This window comes from Paramisgurnus dabryanus, chromosome 3 (genome assembly GCF_030506205.2).
Source record: "Paramisgurnus dabryanus chromosome 3, PD_genome_1.1, whole genome shotgun sequence".
In the NCBI taxonomy this organism is placed as follows: Eukaryota; Metazoa; Chordata; class Actinopteri; order Cypriniformes; family Cobitidae; genus Paramisgurnus; species Paramisgurnus dabryanus.
In genome coordinates this window covers 52,613,563-52,639,287 of record NC_133339.1, presented here as the reverse complement: position 1 = coordinate 52,639,287, position 25,725 = coordinate 52,613,563, and the positions used below count along the sequence as shown (strand labels likewise).

Below are 25,725 nucleotides of genomic sequence, written 5' to 3'. Positions count from 1 at the left end.
CATAAGCATTACGGAAGCATTGATGTTTTGTAATCAACATTATTTGATCACTTCAGAATGCAGTATATCAATAAGATGATAAGGAAAAGGAAACAAGATATTATACAGATACCTCACTTTTACATGTACAGGCAATTATAACACTAGGAATACCTTGATCTCTGATCTCTGTCTCGCTTTTTTTGCAAGAAAAGCACAGCAAAGGGCCAAGACGTTCCAAATACTTATGTGTCTTTTGACAACTTTTTCTCCCTTTCTTTTTTGGGACAACTTCTGTGTTTTTGGTGTCCTTGACTGCAACAAGTTATGATGGACAACAGTTTTTATAGGTTATTTACATTTATTTTTCATGGTTCTAAAGTGGGCCTAAACCCAATGTGAATGAATGCCTACCGTGCTCTGCATGCTGAACCAAATCACCACTGAATGTTGTTTGTGCCATGTCTTCACATTCAGCAACATCCATTGTGGATTCTGTCACTGCAGCATCTGGTCCAGCAGAATCCTCACACACAGTTTGATTTTCCTCCACACATGGGTTAAGGGTGAGCACCACAGTGTCAGATTCATTTTCCTCCACACATGGGTTAAGGGTGAGCACCACAGTGTCAGACTCATTTTCCTCCACACATGGGGTAAGGGTGAGCACCACAGTGTCAGATTCTAAAGGACCTTATAACAAAAGAAGAGTGTCATATAATGTTCTACCCATTACATAATAACAACATTTTTCATAGGTGGACATTACAAAAAGAGTTCACAGATACAGGCAATGTGATCATGTTTCATAAGAGCATAGTTGCAGAAAATGAATCTCCACATTAACTCTCAGAATAATTACCCTAGAGCTCAGGAAAATATTGAGACCTGCATTTTCTTTTTAAGAGTAAATGGATGGTCACAAGCCATCAAACAATGCTGAGCTGGTTGAATATTTGCACTAGGGATGGCATAAAATCACCCAATATCAATGTCAAACACTGGTAGAGAGCATGCCAAAATACTGTGATGCTTGTTGAGAAATGGAATTCAATTCAAATGTTCAAACAGTTTAGAATGGTTTACTAGATGAGAGTGTTGTGCATTTAGGACCTTGAGGCCTATTTGATTTTCTGCAGGGTCATTTAAGACACTGAGGGCCAGATGTACTTACATTTGCAAGCGCAGTGTTATTTTCACCTTGAAGAAGATGCAGAAAGCACTTTTATTGAGACCGCACCTTGCTTCATATTTATGTAGGTTTCAGGTGTTTGTGTAGTCTGCGCCTGTCTCCGCCCACTACATTGTACATTGCGCCCTTTAAACAATTGAATGGGCCTCTTTCTCTCTCTATCGGTCCGGTCAAAAGGGTGAAAAAAAGATTTAGCGATATGATCTGCTTGTTTATGAGTAGGCATCGAATTTAAATATTATACATGGACGGAATTCCACACCGTCAAAAATGAATGCCATCTGGACCGAAATTACAAATGATGTTGTAATATCCTCGACCCCCAAATACTGTAGGTGGAAAAGGTGAAAAAAGATGGCAGGACCTTAAACTTTTGCACCTATAGGATACACACAGATCCCTTTCTACGTCAGTGTGGCGTTGACTGGAAAACAGTCTGTACCTTGCTCCATCATATCCTCTTCCTGACCAGCTGACTCCCTAGCAGGGATACTGTCTTCAACTTCAGCTGCCTTCTCCTTCTCCAGATTTCGAGAGTGTACTAAAGAAATAGAAACAATTTTACAAACACTTCAGACAATAATTATGAACATTTAGAAATCACAAATATGAAATATTTCTAAATTAAATTATTAACCATAAATGTACAGTAATTACCACCAAATACATGTTTCGATTTTGAACATTCACTCACACTTCAGGATTGACCCAAAGACCTCCTTCAGCTTTCCCAGAAGCTCCTCGTGAAGATTCAGCCCAATGCTGCTGATTACATCTGCAGTAAATGTTGATTTTTTTTTACTCCCCAAAAGTAATATGGGGTAGTATCCAACAGCTTCAAGGCGATCCAGCTAAAATGTGATCACACCAAGATATGTGTAAATTACATTGCAAGTACACTAGTAAACTAGTAACAAACTAGTAATTGTATTACTTATTTCTTCTGTGAATATGAAAAGCTGCAATATGATCTCCATAATGGACATATGGCTCTGCAACCCGATTTCACCCCTTGCTAACATGGGATTACACTGTACATTTATGTGTTATTCATACAACAAATTACATTTTTTGTGTGCTATAGAAATGACATAGTTTTATATTGTGAACGGTTAAGGTTAGGCAAGAACTTACAGAGGTTAGGGTTAAGATTAGGTAAAAGTTTACATAATATATAATAGTGTACTGTAATTACAGGGGTCTGCGTGGCATAGTGGGCTAAGTCGCTGCATTGCCGGACAGTCTGCGTCAAGATGGTCGTAAGTTCGAGTCTAACATGTACTGTCTGACTTTCCTTGGGCCACCTGCCCAGGGTTTTGTTTACTTAAATCAGATTCTCTATCCTGTCATGTGGCTCTCCAGCGACTCCTTTATTGAAGTATATTCAATTAATGTTACCCATAGGTCTCAAACCAGTTCCACGGAGGGACTAGTGTATGCTGGTTTTACTCTTTTACCTTGAACAAAACTGATTGAGTAGGTCAGTAATTGGTTAGGATCTCCCATCATCTGGCAGTCTAGGTCTTAATTGGTCACTACTTGAAGATAAAGACTAAAAACCAGCATACACTAGGCCCTCCGTGGAACCAGTTTGAGATCTCTGAAGTAAACATTCTGTGCATGATCCGAATAAAGGTGAACAGTGAGAAAAAGTTGTTGGTTCAAGCGACATATTGTTGGATGAACCATGTACGTGCCCCTTGTCATCCCACAGACCTATACAAGTAGCAGCGAAGTGGCAGACAAGGCAGGATTTGCAACATGGAATTCAGAAGAGTTCACCTACTAAGAGTATTTGGGTAAAAAATAAATGTGAGTACACTGAAAAAATGGACAGTTGCGGTTGTAGATTAACATAAAAATATTATGTTTGATTAACATAACTATATTGTGTTTAACAGTTATTGTATTTTGGTGTTTAACACAATATAGTTATGTAAATCAAACATAATATTTTTATGTCAATCTCACAACCCAGCTTTCCTTTTTTTTCAGTGTAAGTATACTTACATACCATGCAGATTAAAAATGTTCAGAATAATCTTAATTCAAAAAGTCAAACTTTACAGGAAATTGCATTCTTATTAGTATGCACCACTTACCACTTTGAAGCACATGGGTTTGGTTACAGTTCTTCTTTATGCGTTTGACATATTCAGACTTTTGAGCTGCAAACTTGGTTCTGGCCTCAATCAGTCTTTTCTTGTAAGGCTGCTGTGCTTTGCAGTGAGGGCATTTTTTGCATGCAACATATATTAAATGCTGGCAAGCAACACACCGACGTTGGTTTTTCTTACCTCCCGGCATACCTGGATAAATACACACAGCTTTTAATAAAAACAAATAAAAAAATGCCCCGACCTTCCGGACCCCAATATCAGTAAAGCAGGCTGTCGAAATGTAGAACTATTGTACTTACTTCTTAATGTGTTCGGTTGATCGATTTTTTTCGCGATCGTCTGCAGTAACGATGGGCGAGAATGGACTCTGGTCCAGATGTGTGATGTCACAATAATCGATTCCCGCCAAGGCCTCCCGCTATAATCCTCTAATCAGTATGCGCGTAGGCGTAGTTTATTAAGTAGCCTGGGGTTCCCATTAGGCTTCTTCGACTTTATGGGGCGGCGTAAGAGCGGACAGTGGGATGACGTCAAAGTACCGCGTGACCGATTAGAGAAATCATACGAAGTCTAATTTCGTCTCGCTCTCGCGGTACTTCGATGTCATCCGGCTGTCCATTCTTGCAGCGCTGCATGAAGTCGAACAAGCCAATTGACTGTATGCTGCTGCTGCCTTGCGCGCACGATGTCTGGCGAGGCTATTCTAAGTGTAGTTCTGAAATTGTAATCTTTAACGTCCGACTTGAGTGCGTTCACACTTCACAATAACTGAATCCAAGTCGTCTAAATCAGGGTTTTAATTCTAATGAATTAAGGGTTTCGGGGAATGCAGCCCAGTTCCACAATATTTCATTACTACTGTCTGGTCTGGTACATATTTAGACCTGGCTCATCAGGTGAGTCCAATTAAAGACATAGAACAGAAACTCAGCAGGCTTTATCTTTACAGTGTAGAAACAGACCACATTCCCAAAGTTGCTAGTACCAATCCCTAGAGCTGAACATAGAGACTACCATATTTTCCGGACTATATGTCGCACAAAGTTGCACTCAGCAAAAAACACATTGTTGCAAGGGAAAAACATATACTGTATAACTTGCTTTGGTTTATAAGTCGCATTTATATTTCAAGGCCCATTTAATGAACACATTTCTGGTAAACAAAGGCATGGTTATAAACTTATGCTTGTCTACTTACAATTTAGACGTGTATATGAAGATATCTCCAAAAAACACCCCAAAATAAGACAAGATAGTACCAACTTTGCTATGCCTCATTTTATAAATACAAAAACTATTTGTACTACTGTCGAAGTTTGGTACGATTCTGGGCATTATTAGTGGGGTAATGTACGAAGCATGTTTGGATCTATTAGCGCATGCATTTAGTCCATCAGCTGATAGCGCTTTCTCGACCAATGTTTTAACATATAAGGATATAAGCTGATGAGGGGTTGTTTGGAACGATGTCAAGTTGCAAAAAAACCTATGGTTAACTAACTCCGAACCATCACTTTAAATGTATTACTGACATTTATTATGCAAAATTTATATTTTATGAACCAAAAGCAGATTGAGCTTCCAGATTTGGGGATTTTATTTAAAAAAGAACATACTGTCATAAAAAAATACCACCCCCACAAAAAAAATCTTTATGAAATAGAAGAATCAATAACTTACCAGATCCCCTCTTTTTTTAGGATCTTTGAATAAAGAAAGTTTCCGGACGATGTCCGCTCTGCACATTCCTCGCATGGCAGACCTATATGATCACAACTGACATAAGCATTACGGAAGCATTGATGTTTTGTAATCAACATTATTTGATCACTTCAGAATGCAGTATATCAATAAGATGATAAGGAAAAGGAAACAAGATATTATACAGATACCTCACTTTTACATGTACAGGCAATTATAACACTAGGAATACCTTGATCTCTGATCTCTGTCTCGCTTTTTTTGCAAGAAAAGCACAGCAAAGGGCCAAGACGTTCCAAATACTTATGTGTCTTTTGACAACTTTTTCTCCCTTTCTTTTTTGGGACAACTTCTGTGTTTTTGGTGTCCTTGACTGCAACAAGTTATGATGGACAACAGTTTTTATAGGTTATTTACATTTATTTTTCATGGTTCTAAAGTGGGCCTAAACCCAATGTGAATGAATGCCTACCGTGCTCTGCATGCTGAACCAAATCACCACTGAATGTTGTTTGTGCCATGTCTTCACATTCAGCAACATCCATTGTGGATTCTGTCACTGCAGCATCTGGTCCAGCAGAATCCTCACACACAGTTTGATTTTCCTCCACACATGGGTTAAGGGTGAGCACCACAGTGTCAGATTCATTTTCCTCCACACATGGGTTAAGGGTGAGCACCACAGTGTCAGACTCATTTTCCTCCACACATGGGGTAAGGGTGAGCACCACAGTGTCAGATTCTAAAGGACCTTATAACAAAAGAAGAGTGTCATATAATGTTCTACCCATTACATAATAACAACATTTTTCATAGGTGGACATTACAAAAAGAGTTCACAGATACAGGCAATGTGATCATGTTTCATAAGAGCATAGTTGCAGAAAATGAATCTCCACATTAACTCTCAGAATAATTACCCTAGAGCTCAGGAAAATATTGAGACCTGCATTTTCTTTTTAAGAGTAAATGGATGGTCACAAGCCATCAAACAATGCTGAGCTGGTTGAATATTTGCACTAGGGATGGCATAAAATCACCCAATATCAATGTCAAACACTGGTAGAGAGCATGCCAAAATACTGTGATGCTTGTTGAGAAATGGAATTCAATTCAAATGTTCAAACAGTTTAGAATGGTTTACTAGATGAGAGTGTTGTGCATTTAGGACCTTGAGGCCTATTTGATTTTCTGCAGGGTCATTTAAGACACTGAGGGCCAGATGTACTTACATTTGCAAGCGCAGTGTTATTTTCACCTTGAAGAAGATGCAGAAAGCACTTTTATTGAGACCGCACCTTGCTTCATATTTATGTAGGTTTCAGGTGTTTGTGTAGTCTGCGCCTGTCTCCGCCCACTACATTGTACATTGCGCCCTTTAAACAATTGAATGGGCCTCTTTCTCTCTCTATCGGTCCGGTCAAAAGGGTGAAAAAAAGATTTAGCGATATGATCTGCTTGTTTATGAGTAGGCATCGAATTTAAATATTATACATGGACGGAATTCCACACCGTCAAAAATGAATGCCATCTGGACCGAAATTACAAATGATGTTGTAATATCCTCGACCCCCAAATACTGTAGGTGGAAAAGGTGAAAAAAGATGGCAGGACCTTAAACTTTATGAAGAAAAAGTTGGCTTTAACAGACGATGCAGGTCCCGCAGTACACAAATTCAATGTACCACAATTTAAGAGGTTGTGCATAAACGCTGGTTGCTGTGGAATGCATGGAATGAATCGATAGCTGAGTAAAATTCACCCACCCAGCCATTGCTGATATTAAAAAAAGCTACCGGGATTATTGCAACACTTAAAATGTTCATTTATACTTGTCCACACATGGTTTTGTATTTTCCAATTAAAATGTCTAACATGCTAATGAAACGTAACTATAATATATGCCATCTTTAATTTGGACATTAAGGCTACATTTGGAGTTTTGGTTAGGCTATTGGCCATCTTTAAATGTAAGCTTACTAAATCGATTTTGTGTTTGGTCATTTCATTTTGGTAATTTCTCCGCTAGCTAATAAGGATAATAGAAAATGTCATAAAGCATAATTGTGATTTGCATTTGGTATATTAGCCTATTAGAAAGAGTACTACGTCTGGGCGCATATCCTGGTTCGCACCTGCTTTTCCCGAGGCAGAGAATTTTCACTGCAAAATAGTAGCGGTTTTAGTAGGCTACATAACGTCGAATACATAATTAGGCGCAGTTAACGCTTCCCCTCCCATCTCTTTATGTGATCCTCCCATGAATGCATATGCATTACACGGAAGGCGCTATTAGCCATTTTCAGTTTCAGCGCCAGGCAGTTTGCCTTTCCACCTCGATGCGGCCTGTTAGTACATACCTCGCCATTACAGCTAAAATTACTGTTATGGTACCCATCAATGTCTATATTTTAGCTATGCTACAGCTGATTCTAAAGATGTGTGGCTGGGTAGCAACAATTCTTTTTCAAATTGAAAATAGTAATAGAATAATTGGTTTTACATGGTTACAATGTGAGATAATATTAATATGAAATACAGAATTTGGACAACTATTTGCAAGCCCATTGTACATTCTTTTGCACCTATAGGATACACACAGATCCCTTTCTACGTCAGTGTGGCGTTGACTGGAAAACAGTCTGTACCTTGCTCCATCATATCCTCTTCCTGACCAGCTGACTCCCTAGCAGGGATACTGTCTTCAACTTCAGCTGCCTTCTCCTTCTCCAGATTTCGAGAGTGTACTAAAGAAATAGAAACAATTTTACAAACACTTCAGACAATAATTATGAACATTTAGAAATCACAAATATGAAATATTTCTAAATTAAATTATTAACCATAAATGTACAGTAATTACCACCAAATACATGTTTCGATTTTGAACATTCACTCACACTTCAGGATTGACCCAAAGACCTCCTTCAGCTTTCCCAGAAGCTCCTCGTGAAGATTCAGCCCAATGCTGCTGATTACATCTGCAGTAAATGTTGATTTTTTTTTACTCCCCAAAAGTAATATGGGGTAGTATCCAACAGCTTCAAGGCGATCCAGCTAAAATGTGATCACACCAAGATATGTGTAAATTACATTGCAAGTACACTAGTAAACTAGTAACAAACTAGTAATTGTATTACTTATTTCTTCTGTGAATATGAAAAGCTGCAATATGATCTCCATAATGGACATATGGCTCTGCAACCCGATTTCACCCCTTGCTAACATGGGATTACACTGTACATTTATGTGTTATTCATACAACAAATTACATTTTTTGTGTGCTATAGAAATGACATAGTTTTATATTGTGAACGGTTAAGGTTAGGCAAGAACTTACAGAGGTTAGGGTTAAGATTAGGTAAAAGTTTACATAATATATAATAGTGTACTGTAATTACAGGGGTCTGCGTGGCATAGTGGGCTAAGTCGCTGCATTGCCGGACAGTCTGCGTCAAGATGGTCGTAAGTTCGAGTCTAACATGTACTGTCTGACTTTCCTTGGGCCACCTGCCCAGGGTTTTGTTTACTTAAATCAGATTCTCTATCCTGTCATGTGGCTCTCCAGCGACTCCTTTATTGAAGTATATTCAATTAATGTTACCCATAGGTCTCAAACCAGTTCCACGGAGGGACTAGTGTATGCTGGTTTTACTCTTTTACCTTGAACAAAACTGATTGAGTAGGTCAGTAATTGGTTAGGATCTCCCATCATCTGGCAGTCTAGGTCTTAATTGGTCACTACTTGAAGATAAAGACTAAAAACCAGCATACACTAGGCCCTCCGTGGAACCAGTTTGAGATCTCTGAAGTAAACATTCTGTGCATGATCCGAATAAAGGTGAACAGTGAGAAAAAGTTGTTGGTTCAAGCGACATATTGTTGGATGAACCATGTACGTGCCCCTTGTCATCCCACAGACCTATACAAGTAGCAGCGAAGTGGCAGACAAGGCAGGATTTGCAACATGGAATTCAGAAGAGTTCACCTACTAAGAGTATTTGGGTAAAAAATAAATGTGAGTACACTGAAAAAATGGACAGTTGCGGTTGTAGATTAACATAAAAATATTATGTTTGATTAACATAACTATATTGTGTTTAACAGTTATTGTATTTTGGTGTTTAACACAATATAGTTATGTAAATCAAACATAATATTTTTATGTCAATCTCACAACCCAGCTTTCCTTTTTTTTCAGTGTAAGTATACTTACATACCATGCAGATTAAAAATGTTCAGAATAATCTTAATTCAAAAAGTCAAACTTTACAGTAAATTGCATTCTTATTAGTATGCACCACTTACCACTTTGAAGCACATGGGTTTGGTTACAGTTCTTCTTTATGCGTTTGACATATTCAGACTTTTGAGCTGCAAACTTGGTTCTGGCCTCAATCAGTCTTTTCTTGTAAGGCTGCTGTGCTTTGCAGTGAGGGCATTTTTTGCATGCAACATATATTAAATGCTGGCAAGCAACACACCGACGTTGGTTTTTCTTACCTCCCGGCATACCTGGATAAATACACACAGCTTTTAATAAAAACAAATAAAAAAATGCCCCGACCTTCCGGACCCCAATATCAGTAAAGCAGGCTGTCGAAATGTAGAACTATTGTACTTACTTCTTAATGTGTTCGGTTGATCGATTTTTTTCGCGATCGTCTGCAGTAACGATGGGCGAGAATGGACTCTGGTCCAGATGTGTGATGTCACAATAATCGATTCCCGCCAAGGCCTCCCGCTATAATCCTCTAATCAGTATGCGCGTAGGCGTAGTTTATTAAGTAGCCTGGGGTTCCCATTAGGCTTCTTCGACTTTATGGGGCGGCGTAAGAGCGGACAGTGGGATGACGTCAAAGTACCGCGTGACCGATTAGAGAAATCATACGAAGTCTAATTTCGTCTCGCTCTCGCGGTACTTCGATGTCATCCGGCTGTCCATTCTTGCAGCGCTGCATGAAGTCGAACAAGCCAATTGACTGTATGCTGCTGCTGCCTTGCGCGCACGATGTCTGGCGAGGCTATTCTAAGTGTAGTTCTGAAATTGTAATCTTTAACGTCCGACTTGAGTGCGTTCACACTTCACAATAACTGAATCCAAGTCGTCTAAATCAGGGTTTTAATTCTAATGTGAACTGAATAAACAGAATTGCTGTATCCTAACGAAATCACATAAGTATGTTGCACACATTTAAAATAGATCCATTGGTTGTGTGTGTAATGCATGTTAAACTTTGTCATTTTTGCAGCAAGTTATCAGTCGTCTTGTAAAATAAATCTGAAATACAGAATGAGACTTACAGTTTATTAGCACGTATTTAGCTGTTTCCACTCTCAATTTAAATGGAGTGATAATGTGACAAATGGCCTTTAAGCCAAATGCATTCAAAATATTTTAAGGAAAATAAATGTTTGCAAATTATTCTAGCAAAAAGTACTGTATTTAGTGCCCCTGTAAGAACAAGCTGTACCCCCTGCATGTGGCCAGCCTAAACAAAAATGTATATTGTAACTGGCCCCCCTAACAGTACAACTGGCCCCAGCTTGGCCCCCCAGTTGAACTGTTCTACAACTGCCACTGGGGCGTTGGACTAAATGAGATGTTGGAGGGGACACATTTCATATTTGTAAGTGTTCTTACTATTATACTATGCCAGGGATCTCATTACAAATTGTAGTTAGGGTCCCTGTGAATTCCATCACAGTTGTTAAGTGTGAATATATGTAATCATATATGTTCTGACTTAAGTCTTCCATGTTGAATGAGCTGTGAAAAGAATCAGACCATCTCGTACCTTGTTATTAACAAGATAACACTTAAAGTGTGAATTGAACATTAGAATTTGATTAAGCTGAAAAATTGGGTAACCCATTTTGTGTGTGTGTGTGTGTGTGTGTGTGTGTGTGTGTGTGTGCGTGCGTGCGTGCGTGCGTGTGTGTACCTGGTAATTATCACGTTGTGGGGGCCAATTGTCCCCACAAAGATAGGAATACCAGTGTTTTTGTGACCTTGTGGGGACATTTTGATGTCCACATGAAGAAACAAGCTTATAAATCAAACAAAATGAGGTTTCTTGAAAATGTGAAGTAGGAGAAGGGTTTGTGTGATGGTTGGGGTTAGGGAATGGGGTAGGTTAGGTAAATAGAATATACAGTTTGTACAGTATAAAATGCATTACGTCCATGGAATGTCCCCATAGAACATGGAAACCAGAATGTGTGTGTGTGTGTTAATGCAGCTTATAGAAATCAAAGATATGGTATCTCAAAAAAATCAGAATACAGATTTTCTAATACAGAAATACTAATAATAAATCAGCCTGAGAAGCATTTGCAGAGACTTTTTATCTGTCAATCTGGTTCAGTACAACCACAATCATGTGCTGACTTCAGATGCACCAGTATATATTTTTTTAACCACTATGCGTGTACACTCCGCATATGTATTCACATTGGTTGTGTTCTGTTTTGAATTTATATAATCCTCAACCTAACAGCCAACAAAGTCTTCTAGAAGTTGAGGAATGAGGAAAAACTCTACAATGTTCCTCTGTGAGATATTTAGCATCTTGAAATACAATGGTGTGCATAAAACTCCACCAACCTGCTACAGAATACATGTGTTCTGTCCAACACAGAAGTTGATGCATTTCATTCAGTCTGAGTGACCAATACTGAATATACACATTTATTTGTGTCTGAACATTTTAGCAAAGCAATAAAAATATAGTAAAATTTGAGTAACTTCCAAAATACCTCACAAATATATTGTCCAGTTCCTTTATATTTAGGAAGCGATGTGCACATCATCTACAATAAACATGATTGTGCATGCACTTTATTGTTCAATGCTTAGGGTTAGCAGGCAGCACCCATGAAGGTTTGGCTTTAGCAACAGACAGGTCCAGGCAAAAGGCCTGAGGGCAAAACTGCCCCTTACAGAAAAAAACAAACAAATGCATTTTACATGTGAAAAAGCACATGTGATCACATGTGGTTTTTAAACACTTCACATTCACACCTGTGTTCACACCAAGGGTGTAACTTTGGGTTCCACATTGGGGGGGGGGCTGATATCTAAGTTAATAATTCATCATCATGATAAGATTTTTATTTTTATTTATTTTTATTTTGTGTGTGTGTGTGTGTGTGGGGGGGGTTGGTTGCACTGACCAGTTTTGATTATTTACGGGGGGGTTAAATTACGCCTATGATTCACATGTGCGTTCACATGTGATTCATGATTTTCAAATATAGCAATATGTCACAATAAATTACATGTGGTTTTTATACACTTCACATGCATCCACATGTGATCACATGCGTTCACATGTGAAATTCATGTGTTTTTTGTAAGGGTGTTGTCTTCTTTAAATAAAACACCAAAAACTAATGAGGATTTAACAGGCTGAAGACACACCACAGAGTAATCTGTTGTCAGGTCAGGATGTTACTCAAGCAGTTTCGTTGACAGTTCGCAATTTAAATAATGCCAATTGTATAAACAATTATAAAATATACCTATTCGCTTATCACAGGTAAATGTAAGATATACATTTTATTTTTAATGTTTTGTACATTCGTTTTTTATTTATTTTTTTATTGTTTTTATATGTTTTGTACAATACTGAAAGAATAGAAATGTAGCTAATATATTCAATGAAACGGGAAATAAATTTGTAATGGTGCCATTTGAACCTGTCCTGAACCCTAATTTTCCGGAAGTGGGGTTTACGCGCAAGTTACGCGGGCCATATCTATCTATGACGCGGGCGGCATATATGAAGATACACCACTGCGAGTTTAATCCAGTTGAACGATATATTGAATAGACAACATCTAAAAAATAAGCAAACGTAAAATATTGCGTATTTCTGGAGTAGACGTGACATGGCAAGAAGGAAAAGACTACCGAAACAGATGGCTCTTGATGGGCCTAACGTTTCTACACTCACTGGAGACGTGGACGATTATGTTGATAGGCGGCTAATTGATATAATTAGTTCCGAATTAAGAGACAAAGTACATGAAAAGGTAAGCAAAGAAGTATATACGTTATGTTAGCCCAAACGAGTGGTAGCCAAAATAACAATTTATAAGCGTTTTAGATCAGTGTTTCACAAACAGCTGTAGGCCAATAATTCAAGACACGTAGGCATATTACAGTTTTTCTCAGTCGCTTTGGTGCATTTCTCACATCACTACTTACATTTGCACAACAGTTAATGCAGTTCTCAAAACAATTAGTACACCTCAGTTAGTTACACCTTACTGTATTTAGTGAGTACAAGACACTGAATATTGTATGTATGTTTCACATTTTTACTGCATATGCTCTTTGCAATTCTAATTTGTTCACAGCATTGTGCAAAAGAAAAAAAATACACCCTTCTTTACAACATACATGCACTCTCGTTGGGTAGAGCTTTGAACAACTGTAAACAATATTGCAGTACCTATTGGAACTGTGAACCATATTGGAACTGAACATACAACACATATAGTACTGTAATCATTCATGCACATCCAGACATTCCTCTCTGTCTGGCCACATAATTTTAGAAAATGCTCAATTTAGGAGATATTTTCGGGGGGGAAATTTTTTTTTGACAACTAGTTCAACATTTTTGTATGTAATGACTCAAGCAGTGAATTGAGGACTATTAGATTTATATGTAATGACTATTCAGCATTCACAAGTATAGTTAATTTTGACTGACATGACATAATCAAATGATAATGTTATAAAACAGCAGAGAATTGTATGAAAGCATTTGATGCATGTCCAAAAGCATTTGTAATTTGTTCGAAAGAATGAGAAACTGCTACTATGATGTGCACCAATGACTAAATGATGTGGAGGTTGAACTAACTGTTGTGCAAATGTAAATAGTGATGTGAGAAATGCACCAAAGCGACTGAGATAAACTGTAATATTAGGGTACTAAAGAGGTACTTTGGCTACAGTCACACAAAAAGGATGGTAACAACTGTTATAGGTTGCGGTGCCTTTCTAGTGAGATATCAATTTTTGTTATATTTAATAGACTCCAATGAATAACCTTTACAGATTGAGAAATGCTTTTGAGCATAGATTTAAGTTACCCATCTGAACCCAAATATGAACTGGATTTACTCAAATATAAAGAAATGTAACTAGACACATTCTCAAAATGGATGCAATTATAAAAATGATAACTGTTGCCATTTATTTCCATACTAGACTATACAATTCAATGAGTACAATTTCATTTAGCTGCAATTTATTAATCCGTACATTTATTCCAGAAGGATCCATGTAAAGATAAATGTAAGAGCAAGAACATTGACTCAGTGCGGTGGAGAAAGAGGGACCAGTTGGGACGATTGACTATTGAGAATCGAACTCCCTCAAGAGATAGTATGTGCCATGTCAATTATAAGCGGCATTCCTCTAAATTGTCATGAATTTTTAGACATTCTCTAAAGTTTTTATATGTTGTTTAGTCACACCTGAATGTCGAATGAGGTCAACACGACCTCAATATGAAGATTCATCAGAAGACGTTGCTGATACAACAGATGGTGAGAATGTACTATTATTAATTTTTATAACTAACAACATGCAGAACTGTTGTACATTTTAGCACTGCATGTATTCTTGCTGATTGTATTGTGTACCTATTGTATGTATTCCTACACAGGCACTTCACCCCGACGGTTTGAGGAGACACTTCAATTGATTGGTAAGAGACAATGTCAGATACAATATACTGTATGTACATAACTAATTTTGCATTTTACAGGATATGAAAATTCTATGGCTGACGCCATTTAGTACTAGCCTGGTAGAACCATCCTCTGCTATTTTGCTTCGCTTCATAGACAGAGTCTGGCTGGGCATAATTGACAATCATTTTCCTTCTCATGGGAGGGGCTTGTCTGAAGTTTAAAATCATTGGTCTAAACGTAAGCCAATCACATAACGTTTGGATATGATGTGCGTTATGCGCCAGCTCAGCCGCATCAAATTTCTGCTGTAAAACACATGCATGATGTGAAAACAAACCCATCGAGCGAAATACCGAAGTTAACATGGCTATGAACGACTTCTGCAGATTATGTAAAGTAAATCGGGCCAGAGCTAGTTGAACACTATCCTTACGGTGTCTTTCCACTCACGTCTAAGTGGAGGAACGCCCCTCTCTCCTCTCAAACTCTTCCACCAGACGGCCATAACCATATGTAAATTAAATCTTCCTACCTTTTTTTCTGGTTAATCAGGAACGTCACCAAAGAATGTTTGCCCACGCGTCCTCCACCATTAACTGTGAACAATGAAATTTCCTTCCATGATATCTCGATTGTTGTGCACGTCAAGCTGTGCTGCACACAGTTTCTTGCTGACGATCGATAATAGTTGATAAATTAAACTTTTCCCAAAACCTGTCGGGAGTAGGGCAACAACATAATCTCCCTTCAAAATGTTTAACAAACACTTTTCTTGTTCGGGATTAAGTTGGCAAGTGCCGGTTCTCCACAACAGAGCAAATAGCTTTCTGTGCCTCCATGTCCACTACAAACTACAACCGTACATTCGGCGCTTAGCGTCTACGTCACGGCTCTCAGCCCGCCCTCTGTTCATTGATTCTGCCGGTTGTTTTGAGACCTGAGGAAAACGGTTTGAATGGGAGGTATCTCAGACTGAGTACAGAAGCGTAATGAAATTTAGCGGAAGTACAAAGTCTGACGTAGTCAGGCTAATTTAGTACAGGGCTGGAAAAAACTGTGAAATACTTTAACTCCATTTATCCCTCTCCTCTAAAGACAAAAATATTCAAGAACTCAAGGAGAGCTTAGACAGCCCAGACATTTATCGATCAGAAACTTACAACATACGGACCTGGGGTTTGCGGCATGAACTATCTGGCGAAAAGTGGCAAAAATCAAGACCACATCTTTTACAAGCCATGTTAACAAGCGGAAGGACACCTCAACAAGCTTGCCAACAGTGTCATGTGGAAGAGGCTGTTATTCGATGCAGAGACTGCCTCCCCAAAGAACTGTATTGCAGTAACTGTGATGTGTCAGTGCATCACCAGTATGTTCTACACAACAGGGAGTCATTTGTGGGAGGCTTTTACAAAGCCATTTCACCGAAATGCATCGTTACAAAAGACAGCACTGGTGAACATGTAGTTAGTGAGCAAGGTATGTGACCGCTATATGGATTGGATTACATTACATATCAAGTGTAAACTGTTAAAATTAATATTGATGTCTGTTTTTCCAGATTGTCTCCTACCGATCGCTTTGCCCAACAAGATTTGCTGTTGTGGTGCTGAGGATGTTTCAGTGAATGCTGGTCGTGCCATTATCTTCATAAATATTAATGGTGCTTACCTTTGTTTAACTTACAACATAAAGTGTGTAAAACAAGTACACAGGCTTTGTATAGTTGAATGTATGGTTGTGATGAATATCTCTGTTTGACCCAACAGGTCGCTATGATCTCTCCCTTCCTTTGGTAACCTGTAAGTCTTGCCTAAAATCGTGGACACCTGAGGTCAAAGACCTTATATTAAATGGGTACTGGCCTGGAACCATTGAGTTTCAAACAGTTTACACTGTTGACCTGTTCAGTACCTTTGAAGACTTTAAAGTCACAGCACCTGGCCTATCCAGACAGGCCTTTGTGAGAATGCTGCAAAGCCGCTCAATGCGTTCTGGCAGAGTAAGTCAGATTATTACAAAATGTAATAATGTAGAGGATAAATGGGTGAGGGGGTTTATAGCCATTGACATAAAGGTTTGTTTTATAAATAAGAAAGTTGTGGCTAGATGTCAGGTTGTACTGTATAGTTCAATGCAAAAATGTATCTGTTACTTCTTAATCAACTCTCACGATAACTATTTTATGTTTACTAGGTTGGTACAATATCAGTGGACTGTTTTCAGCGCAGTTTTCTGGAATGGACGTACTGTAGACATGAGATGGAAACACTTCTTGGAGATGACCATTTCTCCTGTCCAGCTTGCAGTCAGGATATGGTGGCAGTGTCTCTTGATGGGAACAGGAAAATGTACAGGTTTAATCGCAACGGGTAAGTTAACAAAGTAATTTAACTTTTAAAAGACAAAACCTAAACCTGTCAGAGTCCATTCAGTGTTTTTTGTATTTTTGTAGGATAAATGAAAATCCATATTTTGACGGAACCTTCTTTGCCAAAAATGAAGAGGTTGCAGAGTTTTTGCAAACTATCAGAGACAAAATCAAAACTGTAAGTTATGGAAAAATACAGTCAATTAATGCTTCAGTCATAAGAGACAATTTTATCATGTACAACTTACAGGTCATCTATGATGATTTAACAACAATAATAATTGTTTGTGAAAATATTCTCTTAGTCACCAGGCCGACCCATTTGTGGAAACTCACACTTTAAAGCTGGTAGTGAGTCTAACAAGAAGTCTCAATCCAAACTTGATGAAGAGGGTGTGATGATTTCAGTCTGTAGACACTGCATTCTTTTGAATGGTAGGTTCAGCACTCTGATGAAGCCAAGCTAACCAAGACTTTCTTGTCTTTGATTATACTAGAATTCTGAACTAACTCTTTTGTAACAGGACTACAGATGTACCGTGGAGAAGTGTTTGCATACCCTCTTTATCTTCAAAAAGAGCTTGGCAAGACACAAAAGATTGAGTTTGTCTGCACTGATGTAATGTGCAAATATTACCCATACTTAAAAAGAGTGTGTGAGGCCTTTCCTGATCTACAGTATCTTTTGCAAATGCGACCATTCTTATCAGTTATGCATGCAAAAGGTCATTCAACCAAATGTGAGGTAATTGTATTTATTATATATTTATTTTTAATCAAATACATAATGAGTATTATATGAGTAATTTTGATACAATGCTGCAATGATTAAGCATAACAGGTGGAGTGGGGTGGCCGCAACCAAGAGGGAGCTGGTGAGTTTTAACTTTAGAGCAGTGGTCTCAAACCTGTTCCATTGAGGGGCCTATTGTATGCAGGTTTTCTCTTTTACCTTGTACCAGACTGAGTAGGTCACTAATTGGTTAGGATCTTAATTGGTCACTATTGAAGGGAAAGACCAAGAACAAGCATACACTAAGCCCTCTGTGGAACCGGTTTGAGACTCCTGCTTTAGAGGATCTACTGATAAACCTGTCATTGGATTATTCTCATAGACAGGTTAAATGTCCATATCGTAATTTAATGGCAGCAACTTTGACCCCTATGCCACTCGTACCCCGATGGATCTGTTCCTTAACATTTTTTATATTTCCTACTAATGCAGGTTTGATTGTTGGGGAGGAAGTGGAAGCAGTCAATTCATTTATGTCTCGTGCTGCATTGACAACAAAATATATGACCAAATCTGGTGAGTCGTTGGGTTTAATTAAAATCATTGTTAAATATGTGCAATATTTAAAATGGATCTGTTCATTTTTTTTATTCAGCACGCACAGATATGATCACTATCCATGTTCGTGGATGGAACCTAAGGAAAAAGTTAAATCTTCACAATTATCTTGCTCAAAGATATGTTAAGGTACATTTGGAATTATGTTTTTGTTTATTAATTCTAATTTAGATTAACCTTTGCATTCAGTGTTGGGTAAAGTTCTTGAAAAGTTCATTTTAGTAAAGTTCACAAGTTTTGGGAAATACCTAATTTAGACAAAATAATTGGGTAAATGGAGTTCATATCTTAACAGTGTTCTATAAACCAAATACAAAGAGTAAAGAAAATATTAATCATAGTCACCGGTAAGATATGAACTCCATATACCTGATAATTTTGTCTTAAAGGTCACATATTGTCAAAATCGACATTTTCTGGCTTTTATTATCATTATGAAGGTCTAGGTGCTATGTATTTACCTTCCAAGTGTCTACATGACGATTGTCAGACAAACGCACACTGCCTATATATAGAACAGATTTAGAAGCTGTGTCTGAAAACGAGCCGTTTTGAATTCCTGCATTTTGAGATGTCACAAATGCCTAGGCTCCTCCTTCAGTCACTGCACACACACTACAGTTAATTGTTCCCTGTGGCTGCCTGCTTGTGCATCTTTCAAATGGGCAAATCAGAAGAAAGGCTCGTGAACATTAATTAGACAGACCAAATCGACCTTTTTTTAGCAGAGCTACTGAGAAAAGAGCTTGCAAAACGCTATTTACTTGGCGTTTGATACTTATAACTGCAAATATAATTTCATAAGTATACAATTATAATAAAAGGTTACAATATGAGACCTTTTATTAGGGACTTCCCAAAACTTGTGAACTCAGAAAATGAACTAAAATAAACTTTTCAAGAACTTGACCCAACACTGTTTGCATTATATGTATAACTTCATGTATGTTACAGACATTACAGAGAACAGCTGAGGTGGCAGGGGAGATTGAGATGACCAAATCCCACCTGAACAAAACAAGTGAAGATCTTCAGCAGTGGGTCACAGATGTTCAATTGTGGGCAGCATCAAGTAAGTTTGTTACTAAATCTAAAGAAATCATGTCATGTGTGCAAGGGTGTAGGAATGAGTTTTATATTGAGGGGGACTCATTTTATTCAACAATCGTTGTTTTTATTGGGTGGGACCCACTAGGTTAACTGCCACTAGGGATCATGTCCCCCCTTCCCCACCCGCTCCTACGCCCCTCCATTTGTGAAATTTGAATGTTATAACTTTTTTAATATTATGTTTGTAAGCTTATCATTTTGTTTGCAAACAGCTCCGAGTACCATCAGTTCAAATGATCCACAGGGGCTGCAGCGTCTAATGGAAGGCTTGGTCCTTAAAATCCACCAAAAGAAAATGGAGTTGTACAGAGAGACAGGTTTGTGATTGAGTTTTTTTTTATTATTATTCATTTTGTAGGATGCTACACATTCTTGTGAAAGTAATCTATAAATCTGAATGGAAATGTCATAATGTGTGTACTTTATTAAAATGACATTTTACTGAAATCTGTGTTCATGTGTTACCTCCTTGTAGACAGCAACAAAGACAGGCGACGCAAGCGATCTGCCATTGCTAAAGAGAAGAGCAAACTAGAAGAGGCCATAACATCATACAATGCTCTGGTCTCAAATGCAGAGGCTGTGGATCCAGCAGACACCCTTTTAGCACAAGACTTTTTAATATGGCCTTGGGAAACAGGTAGAGATTGGAGCAGGAAATATTATTGTCAACGCAGTATTTAAGTTGTCTTTGTCTTCACTTACCACAATATTGCACAATTAGATTCCATGTAGTTAAGTTTTATGTTACATTTATTTATAAAGAGAGAATCAGACTGAGTCCTTGGTCTCTTTTACAGCTGAGCCTTGTGGACAGAATATGTAAAAGATAATTACAAGAAACATTATTAAGAATAACAATTACAGCACATTCAACAGAAAATAATTCAAGTGTAACTCTCGCCAAAATTTAACCTACGGTGGTTTTTTTATGTTTTCGAGTCAACCTTTTCATTAATAGCATAATTTGGATGTAAAAGCCACGTTTAAGATTTATTGTAGTCTCATTGTTCGGTCAAATAGCTGTTTGAATTGAAGTGATAGTCATTGCTATGATGGCATAAAAATTGCTATTCCTAAAACCCTAAAAAGACTCAACATAACATGAAACTTCTTTCAAATTATCACCAGGGGCTCTAGACATGAACTTGAACATTGAGAACATTGTGTTCAAAAAGTTTACAAAAATGCAAGGTTTTGTATAAATTATTTTTGCAGTTCGTGATTCCGGTGTCTGCCAATTTTGCCAGTCAAAAAGTGTCGATCTCTGATTGCAAAGTGACAGGGAGGAGAGTAAACATGAAAAAGCTCCTAAAGCTTAGTTCCATATAAATGCATGGGTAATTTGTTGTTTTGTCGTTAGTGAACAACAATATTGACCTTGTAGTTCCTAATATGGAGTCTATTCATTTGCATTCGGAGATCGACACTTTTGGACTGTCAACATAGAGGGGGCTGGAGAGAAAAACAGCTATGTTGACTTGTTAAAAACATTTATTTTTAGTAAACTCTGTGTACACAAACAATGTTCTAAATGCTTTAGATCATGTGTAGAGCCCCTGGTGATACTTAGAGAAAAGTTTAATGTTATGTTGAGCCTTTTTAGTGTTTTAGGAATATCAGTTTTGATGCCATCATAGCAATGCCCCTATCACTTTAATTCAAACGGCCATTTGACCGAACATTGGGTCTCATTCATGAAACATTCGTAAATATATGAGTAAATATGTGAGTGATTTGCGCGTAAAGATACATTCCCGAAAATTCTTCCCTGATTCACAAATACTTCGTAATCGTCAGATATGATAGTGAAATGTGTGTGTGGGTTCTCTCAATTAACCATAAATCCCGCCCATTAAAACCGACTGACAACTATATATGAGTATATATATATATATGTAATTACTATATATAAATTTTTTTCAAAATGCAGTGTACATATTTACCGATTAAGGTAAATTAAAATGCAGCTTATTAATGAGCAAAACGTTCGGATGTAAACACACTATTAACGCGTGGCTGGGAGCAGGTGTAGATTTCTTTTGTACCAACTAACATTTGGAAAATACGAACATTTTAATGAATCCAAAAATTTACGCCAGAACGTCTTTACCCCAGATTTACACATTCGTTCTGCTTGTGTTTCATGAATGAGACCCCATGAGAAAACTTTTTTTTAGAAAAAAGATCACGGTATTACGGTCTCACAGTATTAGTAAATATATAATTGGTTGCAAACTTTGGCATAAGATAGTGAAGCACACTCCCGCTGGGCTCTGGAGTAGTGAAAACATCTCAGGGCAGTTTCACACCTGAAAGTCCGGACTAACATTTGTGTTTTAGTACATTTTATACATTTTACATTATACATACATTTTTTGGTTTCACAGTCATTTTGCTAGCACACTAGTCCTTGCATTTTCCAGCAGGACAATGACAACCACAGTCTGCTTTGGATTAAAAACTCACCAGAGGACATGTATAATAGAACGGGCAAAAGTGTTCTTGCTAAACTGAACCAACTGGCATCTTTACTTCCCAAAAGCTTATTAAATGTTATTGATGTTACATAAAACAGTGGTAAACAGTCGCAAATATTTTGACTTGTGTTGCAGTCATCATTTTTAAATTTAGTGTATATTTTCTAAAATAAATGGAATACTACTATGTTTTCAATATAGTACAGAGTGACTGAAATTTTTTTTGCATTTTCAATACTGTCAACTTTTTCAAAATCAGGTTGTACTTTTATAGTGCAATACTTGGTTATGTTTTCTTTCTCGGTTGATACAAATCTTTATAGTAGAATAATAAAACAAAAGTACCAGAATACATCTATATAATGCTAAAGAAATATGAATATGTACAAATTACTAAGGTAAGAATGCACTGAAATCAAAATTGTATACACAGTGCTATTGGATTTTATGGCTTTTATACACAGATGGCACTGTACAGATTTAGCAGCACTGAAATTGTTTACAGCAGCTGTGAAAATTACATTTGAAAATGCAGTGGATAGGAAATAGGAGAGTGAATAAGACAGATTAAAACAGATGCTGCATTTTCTCATATGATTTCTTACTCTCTTTTGAAACAGTGGGACCAAATGGAAGAACAGTTGGGAGCCTTTGTCCTGCCTTTGAGATGTTGGAGTTAGCACCAGTTTGGAATTTGCCATTGTAATTTTAATCAGTCTAAATAAAAAAGAATATAATTCATTTGTTAATTTTCCATTTTTTAATGAGCGTAATATGGTTTATTTTACTGGACATTTACTCTGTATAGCCATTAATAAATATATCTTTGTGCATAAGTGTTGAGGTCATAATATAAGTATCAAAAGAACAAAGGCCTGTATACTGTATTATGCTCTATTGGACAATGTTTTGACTTAAGTCACATCTAAATGTCTAACAAAAGGTCAGATTTGGAAGCATTATTATGTGTACTTTTTAATTTATTTGTAGAATCAAATCACCTGGGGTTTTCAATGATGTAATTGGTCAAACACATTACATAATGTTTCCCTGTTTCTTTAAATTGCAGTCTAGATTTTGAGTAATATAATGCAGTTTTAAAATGGGTTTACTTTAGTCATGTATTTATTTCGGAGAATCTGTATCTGCACAACATTCTAGTAGTGACAAAAGTGCGCAGTGGTTGCAGACACAGCACGGGGCGCTGTTTGTCGGAAGGCTGTCTGGACTATTGCAATCAACAAACGAAGAAGAGTAAGTGCCCAAACAATAATAACTCATTGACACACACGTTAGTTGGATCCAATGACAGGTTGGATCAGGGATGCATGTGTGCCCCGCAAATTCACGTCCTAAATACTGTATATTAGCTGATGAAAAATGACATAAATTGTATCATGAAATATACAGGTTTGACTCTAGTCATGTCGTCCCATGATGAATCATAGGCCTAATCATATTTTTAGGCTTAACCAATACATTATATATTTGGATGCAATTATATACTAAAGTTGCAGAACGTAATCAAACGTTGCATATAGGTCCCATGAATAGATCTAAAAGAATAGCCTATTCAAAATCTCACATCTAACATGAAATGAAACATATTCTTTATTATCACTTTACAAACAGGGAATTAACAGTTTTTCTCCATATTGTCTAATACAGTTTTGGGTTTACATCCAAGCTGTTGAATGAAAATGCAAGTAGTTAGCCAAAAATTCAATGCTATTTGCTACACGTACGTCAAGGGGGGAATGCACGCGATTCCACGACTGCATTACTACGCGTTGCCATGACATCTATTATTGTCGGAGTTTTGAAAATATTTTAAAGAGAGAGAGAGAGAGAGACTGACTGATGAGTACAGAGTAACAAGATGGGCGTGGCTTTTAAAAGTGCCTTAGTGTATGTCTATGGTGCTTTGAAGCTGCCAAATTTGAGGGACCTAAAGAAGAAAAGAGGAAAAAAACAGAATTGAACATTTCAGACCCAGTATTGTCTTAATCTGTGTTGCCAGAATGGGCTAGATTGAATGTGATATTCGCTTTATACAGTGAAAGTTGTTAATTACAATTTATAACAAAATTTGACAGCCAGTCAAATAAATAAAATAAATAACTGTATAATGTTGGATAATAGTTGTGAGCTAATGTAACGTCAGCCTATAATAGGCTACTTAAACTTGAATAACGCAAGCTGCACATTTGGTGCAGAAAGCTATATTTTTATAATTTCTTCTATAAAATTTATCGTCATAAGAAATGGCCACCTTACAAATCTAAAGTTTCTTAACACAACGTATTGTCCTGACTCAACAGTTTTTAATACGTGATACGTTATCCTATGACAAGAGAACGCTAAAGCGGCTTACTTGCAACCGCTGAATGATCACGTGCGTTGTTAAACGCACCGCTGAAAACGCTAAACCTTTGCGGGGACTTTGATATCAGATTGCGAGGGGTTTTAAACATCAAAAACCAGTTGGAGGGCCAGATAAAAATTATCTGGGTGCCGCAATGTGACTCCCCCTGGCACAGATAATATTTTGTAGCCCGATGAGGATAAAGGGAGTAAATAATTAAAACAAAATGAACAGCATTAGCTGCTACGTGTGAAAAGAAACCTGCTTTGGATGTATTATGTTGTGGACAAACGTAATAGCAATGCAATAAATTGGCTATATTAGGTTAAGGACCAACGTAATAGCATTGCTTATATTAGGTTAAAGCAACACTATGTAGTTTTTTTACCTTTAAATAATGTCTCTAAAATTATTTCAGTGATAGAACAACTTTTAACTGGACAAATTGTACTGTTGCTGCAACCTGAGCAGCCTCCTAGCTCCTAAAAGCACACTCTGAAAGTGGCGGTGGAGGGTAGGAAACACAGCTCCGCCCCTCCCCCTGCCTGCAGAAGAGTGTCTGATACCAGGCACTGTTTCGCTTTTCAACCACATGGGGGAGCTGTAAGTCATTTTTACATGGAAACTACATAGTGTTGCTTTAAGGACCAACGTAATAGCACTGCTTATATGTTGGCATGTAACGTAATTGCGATTTGCAAAATAGTTTCCTCAGAACGTATTTCATGTGATACAGGGTTGCAGAAATGATAAAGTCCATAAAATGAGGTGCGGGTTCACATCCATTTGAAGCAATTTTTTTCCCAGCAGGTGTGGTTGCACTGTATTAAAAGCACTCGAGAAATCCACAAAGACCAGTCTAATGAAGGACTTGGGCATTTCAAGATGGGCATTACAATCCTTGGATTGTAGAAAAACCTCAGGACCTGACCTTATTGATCCTTATTTCTTGAAACTGGCGGCTGATTTTGTAGCTGTGCCTCTTACATATCTTTTTAATCTTACAGTGGAAAATAAGGAAATAATTGAAAGGAGGTCTCCCCGCAATTTTAAATAATTATAGGCCAATGTCTAATTTATCAGTTCTAGTTAAACTTCTTGAAGGTCTTGTGAGTGATCAATTAAAGGAGTTTTTATATTCAAATGCTATTTTATCAACACATCAATCAGGCTTCAGAAAAAGACATAGCACAATCACAGCCGCAATGAAGGTGGTAAATGACGTTTTGGTTGCGCTTGACAAGAAGCAGCATTCAGCATTACTCTTTATTGATCTGTCCAAAGCTTTCGATACTGTTGATCAGGAAGTTTTGAAATGTAGACTCATTAACTCAGGACTTTC

General features: G+C 37.5%; 2 protein-coding genes across 2 annotated transcripts; one reads left to right on the top strand and one right to left on the bottom strand.

Moving 5' to 3' along the window:
* Positions 1 to 39: 39 nt before the first annotated feature.
* On the bottom strand, positions 40 to 9,953 carry LOC135745390 (uncharacterized). The gene is made up of 11 exons (XM_065263691.1): positions 9,858 to 9,953; positions 7,893 to 8,049; positions 7,641 to 7,739; positions 5,465 to 5,743; positions 5,296 to 5,365; positions 4,972 to 5,053; positions 1,866 to 2,022; positions 1,614 to 1,712; positions 394 to 672; positions 154 to 294; positions 40 to 50 (listed from the first exon to the last, which is right to left on the bottom strand). The coding sequence occupies exons 1-11, from the start codon at positions 9,951 to 9,953 to the stop codon at positions 40 to 42; spliced, it is 1,470 nt and encodes a 489-aa protein (XP_065119763.1).
* A 6,528-nt stretch (positions 9,954 to 16,481) lies between these two features.
* On the top strand, positions 16,482 to 17,997 carry LOC135745352 (uncharacterized). Its single transcript, XM_073814135.1, has 7 exons — positions 16,482 to 16,501; positions 16,618 to 16,708; positions 16,903 to 17,078; positions 17,162 to 17,255; positions 17,383 to 17,512; positions 17,602 to 17,822; positions 17,911 to 17,997. The coding sequence occupies exons 1-7, from the start codon at positions 16,482 to 16,484 to the stop codon at positions 17,995 to 17,997; spliced, it is 819 nt and encodes a 272-aa protein (XP_073670236.1).
* The last annotated feature ends 7,728 nt before the right edge of the window (positions 17,998 to 25,725 follow it).

Coding starts and splice junctions, on each gene's coding strand:
- LOC135745352 (XM_073814135.1), top strand. CDS start 16,482: ATGATCTCTCCCTTCCTTTG. Junction 16,502..16,617: donor ATGATCTCTCCCTTCCTTTG/GTAACCTGTAAG, acceptor TGACCTGTTCAG/TACCTTTGAAGACTTTAAAG. Junction 17,823..17,910: donor GTCATTCAACCAAATGTGAG/GTAATTGTATTT, acceptor GCAATGATTAAG/CATAACAGGTGGAGTGGGGT.
- LOC135745390 (XM_065263691.1), bottom strand. CDS start 9,953: ATGCAGCGCTGCAAGAATGGACAGCCGGATGACATCGAAGTACCGCGA. Junction 5,366..5,464: donor GGTTCAGCATGCAGAGCACG/GTAGGCATTCAT, acceptor AACTTGTTGCAG/TCAAGGACACCAAAAACACA. Junction 295..393: donor GGTTCAGCATGCAGAGCACG/GTAGGCATTCAT, acceptor AACTTGTTGCAG/TCAAGGACACCAAAAACACA.